At 45.4% G+C, this 15,579-nt stretch overlaps 1 protein-coding gene across 1 annotated transcript in view; it reads right to left on the reverse strand.

The window, feature by feature from the left end:
• Positions 1–15,579, reverse strand: part of SLC9A9 (solute carrier family 9 member A9) — a 560,068-nt gene that overhangs the window by 269,085 nt on the left and 275,404 nt on the right. Inside the window, exons 7-8 of the mRNA XM_056114177.1 lie at positions 13,161–13,299; positions 10,602–10,707 (exon numbers count right to left, since the gene is read on the reverse strand). Of these exons, the coding sequence (XP_055970152.1) occupies positions 10,602–10,707; positions 13,161–13,299 (245 nt within the window). The remainder of the gene's footprint in view (positions 1–10,601; positions 10,708–13,160; positions 13,300–15,579) is intronic.

A 15,579-nucleotide genomic window follows, 5' to 3' on the forward strand; every position in this document is an offset into this window, starting at 1 on the left:
AGTGTAGCCTCCAAACAAAAATAGAACATTAGGCAGTAGAGAGGTGTGGCTTTTCTTTATCTCTAAGCCACCGAAGCAATAAAACTGAAAGCACAAGATCCAAACCCCAACAATCATGTTTGAAAATGGGCCTGTCTGGGAATATTGCTCCATGATCGGAAGCCTGTCTCATGAGCTGGGTGAGAAGGAAGCTGAAACAGAGAAGGGATTACTCAGTCAGTGATGCTTGGAGGGATTGTTCAGGATGGGAGATGTGTGCTGAAAGAAGATAAAGGACCAAACATGATGGTCTTCCAGTATCTGCAAACCATAATGCCCCAAAGTAGAGCAAGAGTGTGGGGGAAATTTTCTGCCATAGAGGCAGGGGAAGGTTGGAAAAGGGGGCGGGGGGTAATATCGGGGACATTGGTGATGGAGAATGTGGGCTGGTGGAGGGATGGGTGTTTGATTATTGTATGACTGAAACTCAAACATGAAAATTGTGTAAATGTATCTCACGGTGATCCAATGAAAGAAAGGAAGGAAGGAAGGAAGGAAGGAAGGAAGGAAGGAAGGAAGGAAGGAAGGAAGGAAGAAAGAAAGAAAGAAAGAAATGTCAAGGAGGCAGGCTGGGGGAGGTAACAGAGGAAACTGGGGATACTGGGGAAAGGAAGGCAATTCTGGTGCAGGGATGGGTGCTGGAACATAGTATGCTAGAAACTCAGCTATGAATCACTCTGTAAATCAAGGTGCCTTCATAAAAAAATAAAAAACCACAACAAAATCTTTCAGGCACTGACCTGACAGATAAAGCAGGGACTGAGCCTCAAGTGTCACATTTTCCTTGGACAGCAATGTAATTAGGCCCTGTCATCTCTGCCCAGGTGGAGAGCATGCTGGGTGATGGGTGTGAGATGAATTAACTGCCTGTCTTGTGCCCAAGGCCTGTGGGTGCCCAGTGCCACTCTCTCTCTCTGACATCACGGTCAGTTTCCTAGTGAACAGGCCTGATGCCGCTCAGCTTTCCCTTGTCTGTGTTACTCACTAGAATCTTCTGGAAGGCCAGGAGCATTGCTTTGAAATCACTACTTCCTTTTCAACCTGAGTTTTTCAGGTTTGCTCCTTTACAGGAAATGGGTGTAAGCTGAGTAAATCCTGGGCTATCTAGTTTAACTTTCCATATGAAAAAAAGAGGGAGGACCAAGGCCACACTCCCCCTTAGCCTCCAGCGGATGAAAACTCAGCCCTAAGCTGACTTGGAGACTGTTTCTGCTACCCCAGAAATACCTGTGAGTGGGCACTCCATAGAGGCACATCAAGGTTGCCATTTCAATCTTACTCTTCGGGTGTTTACTGACAGTTCCTGAAAGTTTGCTTCTGGCTAAAACCTGACCCTCAACGTCTCAGCTGGGAAGCAGATGATAAAAATGCATGTTTGAGCAACCTGTCCAGCTGTGCTTTCTGGTGATCTCTCTAAAATGAAAAGCAGTGGACAGAGTTCACAGGCAGGATTCAACAGCATTAGAGATTAGGCCATAAATAATACCGCTGAATTATTTTCGATATTCAATTGAAAATAATGACGCAGGAACCTAAGGATTTTTAGGAAGCAATCCTAAGTGATTAGAGGGTGTGTGTGAGTGTGTGTGTGTGTGTGTGTGTGTGTATTTGTGTGTGTGTGAGAGAGAGAGAGGAGAAGAGGAGAGAGACAGAGAGGCAAGTGAAAGAGGAAAAGAGAGGGGAGAGAAAGGGAGAGAGAGAGAGAATGCAAAGGTAACAGCTGCCTTGTGGCCATGTAGTCAATCAGCTGTGTGCAGAGACCTTCCATCACAGAAGAGCCTCTTGTAGACTGAGCAGTAAAGAAAACTGAGACCATCATTAATAGGATGACTTACTCCAGGCCAGAGTGAGACCATGTAAGGAAGAAAGCAGAGAGCTGACCCTTGGTGGCTGATTCTGCACAAGGGGCAGACCCTGTATCCACGCCCTAGTCTCATCCCCCAGGCCTGCAAGAATACCCAAAAGCCCATTTCCAGTCACCATGTCCCTCCTCTGTAAAACCTCCCACAGACACCTGCCACTCTGCCTCGCTTCCTCCAACTGCACTTGGGCTATTTACAACTACGGAGAAGCAGACCTGGGTGGCACAGAAATACCGTCCTTCGTTTGCGTGTTGAAGAGCCACTTGTTCCCACAAAGACCAAGTTTTCCATGTGACTATTGAGCTCATGCAGGTGCAAATTCCCAAAGAAAGAGACACCGAGACGAGACTGCGAGCTGCAAATGTAGCCCTTGAAGGAAAAGACGATCAAAATAAATCTAATGATCATCATCAAATTAGGAAGAACTGAAGTGGAATCAGCAAGCTGCTCTCATGCTGAAGTGCTCAGAATGAAGCTGGTGAGAAAACAACCCGAGAAAGCTGGTGAGCACCGAGCGTGCAAGCTCCTTTGAGAAGCTGGATGCTTCCTGCTTCAAGGTGCACCTGGCGGAGGGCAGTCCCAAGTATTCCAATCAGGAGGCTGTGCATCTTTGAGCCTCTCTCCCCTCGGAGATGTCACCAAGTGATGTAGTTTTCTTTGGCCGAAATTCCTCCTGAATTATCCTTTCTCCTCTACCACTTAGGTCTTTTTGTTGGTAAGCGATTAAAAAGTGACTCTCACTACCATCATTGGAAAGGAATCTACTGGAGGGAAACACAGTAGTTCCCAAAATGAGCGCGCAAAAGAGCTCTGAAGTTGGAATAAATAGATCCTCAACAGGCCTTTGGTGTTGGAAAGACCTGCCACAAACAGCTTGATCGCCTTCTTCCTCTTATCAGCTGAAAAAGAGGATTGGGTGATTTCGCCCCGACTCTCCCTGCCCTGTTGGGTGGGAGAGACACAGGCACCCTCACGAACATGTTGGCACCCATGGAAATGGGTCATTTCCCTAAATGGTAGATGTTATCAGCAGGGACAGTGAGGCTGAGGGCTGGACAGTCAGACCAAAGTCTATTCACTAGGTTTCTCTCGACTGGACGCTATCTCCGCAGATGAACAGGTAAATCTCTACATTTACCTGCTAGTTGGGGTGATGGAGTTTGGGATGAATGAATCCATTGTCCTCTGCGAGTTGTCATTTGACTCCATTCTGTATCAGTGGAATCTTACTGAAATCTGGATCATCATCAGTGGAATCTTACTGGGCACAGAGGACTCCCTTCCTCACAGAGCAGTTGATCACTCAAAGTTAGGGAGCTTGCCTTTCCTCAAGTGAAAACTCATCTTGTTGCTCAATAAAGACTCGCCTTTTGCATTGGGAGCTGAAACCACTCAATAGAACTGACGTGATGGTCAAGCAGGATCTCTGTCTGCTATTCCATCCCAACGAGGCACATCAGTGCCACATCTACGTTTCTGTCCCACACTGAGGGGACCAAACAGTGCAGCACATCTAAGCATGCATGTATGTACATTAGCCCTTCAAAAATTATAATATAAATGATAATGGAAAAGGTTTCTACTCATTGTAACCTGCGCCCCTCAAAGGAAACAGCTTAAAAGTAATTAACAAGAAATTCGTATGTCTGTTGTAAAACAACTATAAAAATTTACTGATGGTCATAAAATATGACTTGAATATAGGGAAAGCCATAACATTTCCTGGGTGGGAGGATTCGGGCTTTGTAAATTCACACCTCCTCTCCTCAAATCAGTCTAGAAGTGTAGTTTTACACCAATCACAACCCTGAAGTTGTTTCCTGTTTGGAACTAACAAAGTTACTTTCATGGCCATCTGGAATAATAAATATGTGAGTACAACAAAGAAGCTCTTGAAAATGGGGAGGGATGGTGGAAAGTTGAAGAACTTGCTCTTAAAATGGACTCCGAAATAATAATAAAATAGTTAAAATAATAAAAAAAAAGATGATCAAAAGATCAGCACAACAGAAACCTCGTCATGCACATACATGGATATGTGACTGAGCATATGAGTGTTTTGTTTTAAGTTCATAGGGAAAGGCTGAAGGGAATTAGGACATTAAGGCAATGGTCATCTTCACTTAATCACTTAACTTCCCGTTAGTCGTCGATTTGCTCGAGCGGGCGCCAGTAACGTCTCCATTTGTCCCTGTCGCGTGCTAGTGTAGCCCAATGACATCTCTTCGCTCCGGGAACATGGAGGGCCTCAAACCGATCGTTCATGACCTTGACAAAGAAGTCTGACCATCTGGTAGGTGGGCGGCCACGCGGTCTCTTGACATCCCGTGGAATCCAATCAGTAACAGCTCTAGTCCAACGGTCGTCTTTAAATCTCATTACGTGACCAGCCCATCTGATTTTCGACACCTTGGCAAATGAGACAGCGTCCCTGATCCTTGATCGTCGACGGATGTCAGAACTCTGGATTCGTTCTCTCATTTGAGTGAAACGTGATATTCCAAGCATAGCTCTTTCTATTCTTCTTTGGGAGACCTGAATGGCGTTCTCATCTTGTTTGCGTAGGGCCCAGGTCTCTGAGGCATATGTTAATGCAGGAAGAACAGTGGAATCAAAGAGATGTGCCCGGAGCCGGAGGTTCTTCGTCCTCTTAGCTATTTCTTCGACGTTCTTGAAGGCGTTCCAAGCCGCTCTCTTCCTCCTGCGCAGCTCGGGTGCCAGGTCATTTGTCATGTTGACCTCTCGACCTAGGTACACATAGCTGTTGCATTCGGAGATGGTCGTTCCATTGAGAGCAAATGGGGCGTCAGGAACAAGGCTATTTCTCATAAACATTGTCTTCGTAAGATTCAGCTGTAGTCCTACCTTTCCACACTCACGGTCAAAGTCGGCCAGCATTTGTGCCGCTTGGCTGATGTTTGGTGTTATTAAAACAATGTCATCAGCAAAGCGGAGGTGGTGTAGTTGCCGACCATCTATCTTCACTCCCATTCCTTCCCATTCCAGTCGTCGCATGATGTTCTCGAGGGTGGCACTGAAGAGTTTCGGTGAAATGGTATCACCCTGCCGCACCCCTCTCTTGACATCAACGATCACTTCTTTGTAGAATGGTGAGATCCTGGTAGTGAATCCACAATAGAGCTCATGGAGGATCCTGATGTATTGGGCTTGAATGCCCTGATTGGCTAGGGCTTCAATGACCGCTTCCGTCTCAACAGAATCAAAGGCCTTCTTTAAATCAATGAACGTTAAGCATCTATGAAGATAATAAAATCACTATTATATTCCTCACCTCGCAGCAAAAATATAATAATTTTTGGATGATTTTCAATGCAGAAAATGTAAGTGGATAAAAAAAATATACAGGGTCCAAAGAGAGACCCAGCAGGCTGCAGGCATGGGCCCGGCTGGATCTCTGGCAATTGCTGGCATCCTGAGCATCTCCAGGACTGACCTTCAAGCACAGAGCTGGGAGTATTCTCCAAACATGGCCTGGTGTGACCCAAGAACACAAACAAAAGAACAAATAAAACACTCTTGGGATTTCTAGGTAGAAATTAATAAAATCTTATTCTTTGTAAAGAGGAGATAAAATTAAGTACATAAATCTTGAAAATGCCCTTGCCTGCTGTTTTCTTTACTCAGACAAACAGAATCTAACATGCTTAAAAGATAAAAGTGCACGCTGGAAAGTATATATAGATCGCCTACTTGGCAATCAAAAGATTAATTTTGTTCAACCATTTTCTCCAAGTGACAAACACAAGAATCTCAGCAGAGATGCGGAAAAAATAAAGAAAATAAAAAGGTCTAATGAGTAGCACCCCAATGAGGAAATACAAATCACTGATGACATTAATTAGAATGATTTCCTCCAAGACACATAAAGCTGAGCTGGGGATCCCTCACAAGGTTGAAGCACATGTTCTGCGTGTGGAAGGCCCAGACACAAGCCCACTCTAACACAGTTCCCTAAGTACCATCTGGAGCAACGTACCAATAGAGTCAGGATATGCCCAAAAATCTAGAAAACTTAAATGAGAAAAAAAATACAACTTAATTATTAAATCAACCAACAAAAACAAAAGAAATTTAGGGTGGAGAACAGATGTGTGAAAGGGCCCTCTTATGTTGTCAGTGAAAGTATAGAGGGACACAAATTTTCTGGAGGGTACTTTGCACAAATTTTTCAGGATACTGAAATGTTAGCTATTTTTGTTTGGGGGTGGGTGGGCCATACCCGAAGGTGCTCTAGACATACTCCAGGGTCCACGCTCTGGGATCAGTCCTGATGCACTCAAGGGGATCACCTGGGATGCCAGGGATGGAACCCAGTCAGACACATGCAAGGCAGATGCCCAGCCCGCTGTACTATAGCTCTGCCCCCCTAAAATTTTAGTCTTACTGTTGAACCAGAAATCTTACTTTCTAGTGGGTACATAAGACATGTATTAATATTAACGATTATTAGTGCAATCGTATTACTGTCACTGTCACTGTCTTCCCGTTGTTCATCAATTTGCTCGAATGGGCCTAGTAAAGTCTCTATTGTGACACTTGTTACTGTATTTGGCATGTCACGGGTAGCTTGCCAGGCTTTGATGTGCGAGCGAAATACTCTTGATGCTCTCGGTAGCTTGCTGGGCAATCATATTACTAACAGAAAACTAGGAAAGGTCAGAAGGTTGATGGAATAAATTACGGTAAACTGACTGTGATGTAGTGCATGGCAATCATTATAATAATTATATAAAAATTATGAAATGAAAGAAAAGCACTCATTATAAATTTTGACTGAAAATGACAAAATACTCAAAAATATAGGGAAAGGCTGAAGGATATTAGAACATTAAGTCAGTGGCCATATAGGAAGAAAATCAAATCACTGTTACATTCCACATCCCACTGTAAAAAATTTTTCAGTTGAATAAGAAAAATATAATTACATATATGTGATATGTATAAAAAGGATGATTATATGTGTAAATATACATAATTAGATATATGACCAAATATTTTTAAAAGTCACTATTAGAATAAGAATACAGGTAATTAAAATTATAGCTGCTTCAGTGAATCTGCATTTTCTAACTTTTTCTACAGCATACAACATTACTTTGATAGTAAAAAGATAAAAACATTTTCAAAAACAGATGTGCTTTTATGCAATAGGAAAAGCAAAAATGTATGTAATATTATTTCTAATTAATTACTTAAAAATTTAAAAAATTAAAAATCTTTTTGTAACTTTTCAGGGGACTATACTCGGTGGTGCTCAGGGATCACTCCATGCAGACCTCGGGGGACCATACGTATTGCCAAGGTAGCTCTAAATGCAAGACAAAACACCTTCCCCTGTACTATCTCTCCAATCCATCCAATGACCTATTTTTCACTTCAAGGAGGTAAATGTAGGTATCATTTGTGTTTAGTCTGTATCCTGTACTTTGACAGGAAAAAGATTCTGTTAATACTTCACATTCAAACTGAAGATGAAACTTGAAGTTGCTAATGAAGGTGCTGTGTGTATTTATGAATATGAATGAGTAAATACTGCTTGAATGATTTAATGGAAAAATATGTGCTTTAGGAAAACAGAGATTTTTTTTCAAATGATATGTATGTGAAAAACCCAATTCATGGGACCAATAAGTAATACAAGGAAACCTGGAGTAACAGGGCTGGCTTCGTGTCACTCAAGGGACACCCTGGAACCTCCACTTTGAAAGGCCAGGAATGGGGAAATTTTGCTGAGAAAAAGTGGCCTATAAACACTAACCTAAGGGGTGATGTAAGGGCCAGTTGGTGAGGCTAGGAGAGGTTCATGAGAGTGACCATCTTAGTAACTCTTCATAGGCCAGAACAGCTTGTTCAATTTAATTCATCAGAGTCATTCATATTCTAAGTTGAGCTTCTGCTAAAACATCTTCTCAGGGGCTATAGAAATAACGCAGTGATACAGGAGTGATCCCTGAGCACAGAGTCAGGAGTAAGCACTGAGCACCACAGGGTGTGGAATCAAAACCAACTCTCTCTCTCTCTCTCTCTCTCTCTCTCTCTCTCTCTCTCTCTCTCTCTCTCTCACACACACACACACACACACACACACCTTTTTTCATAAGAGATAGCATAGGTGTTAAGGCATCAGCCTTGTGTGTGGCCAGGTTTGCTGTGGCCCCCTCCCCCCGCACTGCATCTATTCCCTGAGCACAGCCAAGGAAAGAATGTCTGGGTGTGGTTCAACCCGGCTTTGCTGCCTCCCAAAGGTTTTCTAGATGCTAATTTTGCATGAGATGAGTTCACTTACAGACAGAACTGGGGGGATTTTGTCATTACATGGAAGACCCCTAGAAGATTGTGATTTGATGTCATCTGATTTTATTGAAGTTTGCTAAGGGAAATAATGACACAAATAATGAATATACATCTCTCCTCGAAGTATTAGCAAACAATTCGCTTATTGTGGTGCTCGAAGATACTTATGGAAGGACATCTCTGATCAATGCCTCTAAAATTTTGGTACCAGAAACAAAGTTTGCCCATTTTTATAAATAAGTATGCCTTCCTTTTATAATGCTATATTATTCCCATACAACTCATCATGTTTCCATTTTGGCTTTGGCTGCCAAAGAGCTCAGAGCTATTTCATTGCCAAACCACAGCAAAGAACAGCTGCCTAATTTTGTAGAAAAATTCCATCCCAGAGCTCTTGAGTGTTTACCCTCAGCTAAATGGTCCCATGCTATGCATGACTTGTATTATGAGTTGTCTCAAATCCAACTTGGAAGTAGGCAAGGATTAAACAATACACAAACAAACACATAAGTAATTTGGACTGTGGAGGCCTGGTCTTAGGCTTGGTTCGTAGAAAATGTTTGGTAGGCGCATTGCCCAAACGTGGAGTATTGCTCTGGAGTGAGAGAAGAGAGGGGAACTGTGTGACTGAGGCTCTCTCTGTGCTCCCTCTTCCACTGTGCCGCTATCTTGGGAGAGGACTAGAATGGCATCCAATAAAGATACCCCATTGAAAAGGGCAGTAAAAGATCAAGGTGTAGATAAACTAGCCATTCATACACGGACTGTAACCTTTAAAGTAGTTAATAAAACAAGATCTGGCTGAAATGTACCATGAAATAGAAAGACAAAATTTTCACACCAAGAACTGAAGAATTCTTGGGCATTGGTGTGTGTGTGTGTGTGTGTGTGTGTGTGTGTTTATAATATCTAATAGTTGGGCTACAAAATATCAGGCGAGTTTAGAACCTTCTCTATCTTTGGGAAGGTCAAATATTTATTCTTATCGCTAACATTACTTAGGTGCTTTTACCTTATGTGAAGTGCTAAATGAGGCATAGATGTGGAGGAGAGGAAAACCACATTATTTTCATTGATGGATGTGAATTATTCACCTCCACGAGCTTAACCGAGGAACCCTAGTATTTGTTCCTTCCCAAATACAAAATGACCCCTCCTGAGATGGTTTTGAAGACATGTGCTAATGGGGTGATGTTGAGAGATTTGGATAAAATGGCTAGCAGGGTGTAGCCAGGTAATAGCCTAGACTGTCATGACATAAGAATGGCAGGAGGCTTTCTGAAAGTCTAGGAGAAAACATGGGAACAGCCATGGATCTGGGTAGCAACTGGGTCAGCTGACCATAACTATAGGTTTTCATTACCCAAGAGCTCTGCCTTGGGCTTCCCAGGAGAGCCAAGATGAGCTTAGGAGTCAGCAGGCTCTGGGGGTTCCAAGTGTCTTCTGACAGCTGGGGGCCTGCCCAACCTCCCCTACAAAGAAAGACCCTCAAGTCAGCAACATGAGGCACCCAAGAGACCAGGCCCTGGGATCACATCCCCTGACTTTAAAATCCTTGCCCTGCCCCTTCCTGTTGGCTGGTAAACTGGGCACAGTTAGTACCCAAGTGAGTCTTTCCATCAACTAGTGAGACTGGCTAGGTCACCCTTTCAATAACAGGTGACGTTTATTCTTACTTAAAGTGCCACCTCCTCAGGGAGTTCACCTAACACCAGCTGACGCGAGACTTGCCCCTTACGTGTTAATTATGCTTGGGAGAGCGGCAAGGCCGCAGGAAGGCAACCCAGGGGCAACTAGAAAGTGGCCAGAGGAGACAACGGCTCTGGCCTTTCGCTCAGAGCCACAATGATTCTCCGACATGGGAAAGCACTCCATTGTGCCAGCCAGCCAACCCTTGGCCGCTCTGGATGGGTAATCGAATTGCAGAATCTCTACCCCAGGCCCTGGCCCTGGGTCCTGGAGGGGCGCCCCTCACTCCCTCCATCAGCCGGACTCTGCTGCCACACTAATTCTTCATTCTAGAACCTGACACAGAACAAATACCAAACTCTGGGTATGTGGGGAACGTCCCCACTTAGTGGTTGGTGGGAGGTGTCAATGCCGATATTGGGTGTGGATGGCCAAGCACGGTCACTCCTCTTCCCCACTTTCTCCAGAGCACTGCACAGTTGCTTCCTCCCACCCACGGGCAACTCAGCCAAGTTGGTCATTTACGGTTCCACTATCCCCTCCAGACTGGGAAGGGGAGAGGAGCAAAGGGCTTCCCGGAAGCTTCGGGGCAAAGGGGCTCTGTTATCAGCAGCACCCATTATCCTGGCGTGGGGAGACAGCCCTGGCACTCCGGCTTTGAGCCTGCCCACGGCCACTCTGGCACCCGGCACTGACCTGTGAGGCCCGCAGCCTCGGCGGACAGGAAGGCACTCCAGGACAGGAGGAAGAAGAGGCCCGTCTCCAGCATGGGGAAGTCGCAGAGTTTGGTGAACTTGGTCAGGTGGGGGAGATGCATTAAGGAAAACAGTTCAGATCCCCACAGCTCCATTGCCCTCCGGGCACCATCTGCTCACTAGGAAGGAAAGGGACCCTTCGAGCTGCCTCCGAGCTGCCCAGGGAGGCTGGGACCCTGTTCAGAGGCAGCTAAAGTCGCCAGTCTGCCTTCTATTGAGGCAAGGGTCTCAGTTAATGTCACCCAACGGGGCCTAGGAGTGGCTCATGCCTGGGTTCCCTTCATGGTACTGCCTAAAGAAGGACATCGACAAACTGTGGGTTCAACAATCACTTGCCTTTGGCATCAGCCTTCAGGGATGCCCCTCAGAAAAGCCAAAGCAAGGCCAATGTGGTCGCAGCGGGGTCCTTCAGAAGTGAGAGCCTCCTTGCAAGGGGCTGGAGAAGGGATTAGGAAGTGCTCCGGTTCTGGGCAGGAGTCATAATTCAGTGTGACCTCTTCTGATTAACTTTATCAAGGAATTAGCATCCTCCAGGATTTTCCTTGAAGACATTTTGCCCTTCAATATTCTCTTCTGCTTTCTCTCACAATGAACCACCCAGTCCTGGGGTCCCAGAGACTCTCGCTTCCTCCCTCCTGGTATTTCCCCCACAATTCCTCATCACTGGTGTTCCAGGATTCGAACCCTCTCCCGAATCATCCCACAGGGGCAGCTCTTTGCTGAGGTTATGAAATAGGATTCCCGGTGTGTCTGTCTCTTTCCAGAAGAGAATCCCTCAAGCTCATGAGGGCCTAAAGAAAGCAGTGCAGATTTTGCTCCACGCTGAATCCATCTTACCTGTGTCTCCTCGTCTGCCACGGCTCACCAGCCCACGTCCTCTGATTGTCGTGGCATCCTGTGTCATGCCAACCCCACCCCACACCTTAATGAATGCTGGTCTTGTTCTATGGCCAACTCAGTGCTCATTCTGTGCTGCGTCCTCTCAATCTGTCCCGCCCAAGCCACAACCGGCTCTGCCTTTTAGAAAGCTGCTTTTCAAATCTATTTCCAGAACTACGGTGCCCGCCATGAGTCTCTTGGACTGTCCAGACATGCAGCTTTGTCCTCCTTTGAAACGTTCGTTCTAATAAGTTGGCTGCGGCTCTGGCACATGTTCTTCACCCAACTCTTACTGTGGAGCTGGTCTTTCCGAGACTGTCACTGCTTGAAGGCCGGGCCCATGTTTTGTTCATCTTCTGACTCTTCTTAGAAACGCTTAACGGAAACTTTTAGCAGCTGTTCCATCTCTGAGCATGGAAGAAAAGACCCAAACATTTTTCTTTCCTTGCTCGGGGCCCTGATGCTCTTCCACACATCTTCATCTTATCTTCGCCAAGATTTCTGGCTCTTGACCTTTTCCTCAGCCTCTTCGCTGAGGCCTCTAATACCTCACACATGACTTCAGCCTCTGGCCTCCTCCTCAGTCCTAACTCGGCTGCATCCACCTGCTCCCAGTGGGCATTCCCAGGAGGGTTCCCTTCCCTGACTTTAGGGCCCCCTTTGCTTCTCCTACGGCAAAGCAGAGATATGGAAAAGATACTCTTTCTGCAGTTTTCTGATCCAGTAGCCCAGACACCTACAGACGCTTGTTGAGATTCACAGTAACCTGTGACTTTGTCCAGGGCTAGTAATCGACACAGGCTTACACCTGGGACAAAGAATACCTTGCTTTACTCTCTAGTTAAGCCTATTTCATTCTTGTCTTTTTTGTGTGCTTGCTTATTTGTTTGGAGGCCACACCCAGTGATACTCTGGGCTGACTCCTGGCTGTGTGCTCAGGAACCACTCCTGGCGGTGTTTAGGGAACCAGTTGTGGTGATGGGGATCACTCCTAGGTCAGTAGCAAGTAAAGTGTCTTCCCTATGATTCAGCTTCCAGTCCTGACTGTTTCATTCTTGATTTTTGAATCTTCATCTCCTTCTCGACCCTATGATAGCATGTCCAGATACCCCAATGACCTATTTTCTTTGGTGACATTTTTCTAAAATACGGTGGATAACCGAGAATCAGAAAATGCCAGCAAGGCAGGGCCAAAGCGATAAAAAAAAGTGCATAGAATGTTTACTTTGCATATTGCCGACCTTGGTTTGATCCCCAGCATCCCATATGGTCCCTCAAGTACTGCCAGAAGTGATTCCTGAGTGTAGAGCCAAGAGTAATGCCTGAGCATCGCCAGGAGTGACCCAAAAAGCCCTAAACCTCCCTCTCCCCGAAAAAAAAAAAAAAGAAAATTGAAGCAATGCTAGAAATGATTTTGGAGAAGAAACTGGGTCTCTCTGCCACCAGTGCCTACCTAGGCCTCCAGTTGACCGAGAACCAAGAGGATCCAAGAAGCATCCTGCTTTCCCTTAAACCAGAGGCTATGAAGCCATTTCCTGTTGATGATTCATCCTCAGCAACCTCTGGTGACACTGGGGATTCTTGACAACTCCCCCAAGTTGTACCTGTGTGCAAAGGATATCAACGCTGTGACCACTGCGTATGCCGATCCCATTGCAAAGGACCCTGCGAAGATACCCAGGAAATTCCCCACTGACTGGAAGAATGCGGCGGCGTCAAATGCATTTGGATTCTCCTTGGGACTGTAAATGGAGATAGAGCTGAAAGAGAAGAGAAGGAAGGTTTTATCAGTGTCTTCCAGCAGCTCTCAGGACCCAAGTACCAAGCCAGAATTAGCATCTGTTTGGGGGAGGAAGAAAATTTCTCCCCTAAGGGCAGGGCCTGACTGGAAAAGTTCTGGGGGGCCCAGGGAGACAGGGAGAGGTAGAGAAAGCTTCTCCCTTCCCTTACAGTCCAATCCCATGGCACCCATATATTTACGCCCATCAGTAAACATTTTTATATTGGAAGGGTCATAAAGAATATTGTTTCTGAGCAAACTAGGCATTAAAACATGGTAGGTGTGTGAGAGATCTGCTGAGGAGATAGATAACTGTGAATTATTTAGTGGCCATATGTCTTTGGTGTCGTTATATATTCACAAATGTTCCTGATAAAAAGTGCACTTTATGGCCTATGTATAAATGGGCAGTACAAATCACAGCCGGCCCCGAATCCTGGGCTGCGATCTTGTCATAAACCACAAAGCCTGCTCCTCGATAGTGTCTCCCTTTGGAAACAGCCCTGCACACAGTTGGCTGTGGCACAAGACTAACCCCCGGGGAGAGACCAAGCCCCCATTTCCCCACTAGGCTGATGGCAGCAGCTGCCCAGCAATCCGTCATCCGCCGCCACCCCCCCCCCCCCAGCCTGGTGGCAGCCAACAGCTTCCTCTACTGAGAGGAGAATCAACCCACCACCAGGCAATCAGGTCACTTAAAGATCTCAGCAGATGTAGTATTTGCTGCTTGTTCTTTTTTTCTCCCTCTGTCATCAGGGCCTCAAATCCTGGCTTGTTGAGGTAAGGCCTGCAATTTTGTCTTGTAGGAAATGTGAAGGAATTCCAGGAACAGAAGTGTGAGAAGCAGCAGCCCCAAGAAAGACCCACGCAGTCACATAGCAGGGGTGGGTGTTCCCGGCTGCTTCCTTAGCAGTGTTTATTCATGTGAGAGCTCTTAAAAACAGAGCAGCTTGGTGGGTTCTGGAAGAGATCAGAGTCACGGACACAGTGACTTGAGGTTGGGTTAGACTGGGCAGAGATGTCACTGAGTCTTTTCTAGTTCTCTGAGTAGGGCCCGTTAACGCTCTGACCTGACTCTCCGTACCCAAGGACCAGTTAAGAGTGAGCAGGGGGTGTGGATTCCATTTCTCCTCCAGGAAGTTGTGTGACACAGAAAAGCAGAGTTTGAAATGTGCTCCGTTTCCCCCTGGATGTCTTTAGACCCCTAAAGTAGGCCAATGCTTCTGCTTTGATCATGTAATTGGATAAGGAAGATGCACGGGAGTCTCCATTGGAGCCCTAAATGTATGCGTGTCAAGGACTGCTTTTGAAGTGTTTTGCTGTTGATAAAGTGTGCTCTGCAGAAAAAAAGGAGAAGCAAGCCCAGATTTGGGTCTTTGGTAGCTGACAGTCCTGAGAGAGTGTCTCATACCTCCAACTACTGTGACAATGAGTGCCCACAGCTGCCAAGCTGCATGGCGGTAGGAGCTGCTGTGCCCAGCCTATTCCTTCATGCCCACAGAGAAATAATAGGGATGAGAGATGCTACTTTTGCATTCTGCTTTTCCAACAAACTAAATTTTCAGCACAGTGGCACTGCTCTGTGAATAGTTCTGTGGATTCCTAATTCTATTTACAGGACATCTCACCCATACACCAGGACCCTCTTTGCCTCACCTCCACCTGTGTGGCGGCAGTCACCAAAGCACAAATACTGTGTGATTCTATTCAAATATGGCACCTAGAGTGGTTTTAAATTCATAGAGATAGAAGAATGGGGAGCTAATGTTTTTAAATAGGTTTATAAATGAGATCTCTCTCACATCTGGGAGAATGATGCATATCAAAAAGTTTGGAAATAGTGAGTTTTTGTGGGGTTATGGTGAGAAAGTGGATGTGTCCCATTCACTATTAGTGAGAATGTTGTCTGGTTTAGCCTCTATGCCAAGCAATATGGTGGTTCTTCAAAGAACAGGGATAGAATTCCCCTATGACCTGACTATACCACTGCTTACCATCTGGTAACACACAAAACACACAAACATTAATCCTAAAGGATATATATATATATATATATATATCTTCATCACTGCACTTAGTATAGTAGCAAAGATACAAAATAACCCAAATGCCTAGCTATGGATAAGTGGATCCAGTTGTAGTTTATATACAATGTAATGCTATGCAACGCTGACAAAGAACAAAATCCTGCAATTTACAGCAACATTTTATGGAACTAGAGACTATTCTGCTGAGTGAAGTTAGAGGGAAAGGGACAGAC

This window comes from Sorex fumeus, unplaced genomic scaffold (assembly GCF_029834395.1).
Source record: "Sorex fumeus unplaced genomic scaffold, SorFum_2.1 ptg000024l, whole genome shotgun sequence".
Classification (NCBI taxonomy): Eukaryota; Metazoa; Chordata; class Mammalia; order Eulipotyphla; family Soricidae; genus Sorex; species Sorex fumeus.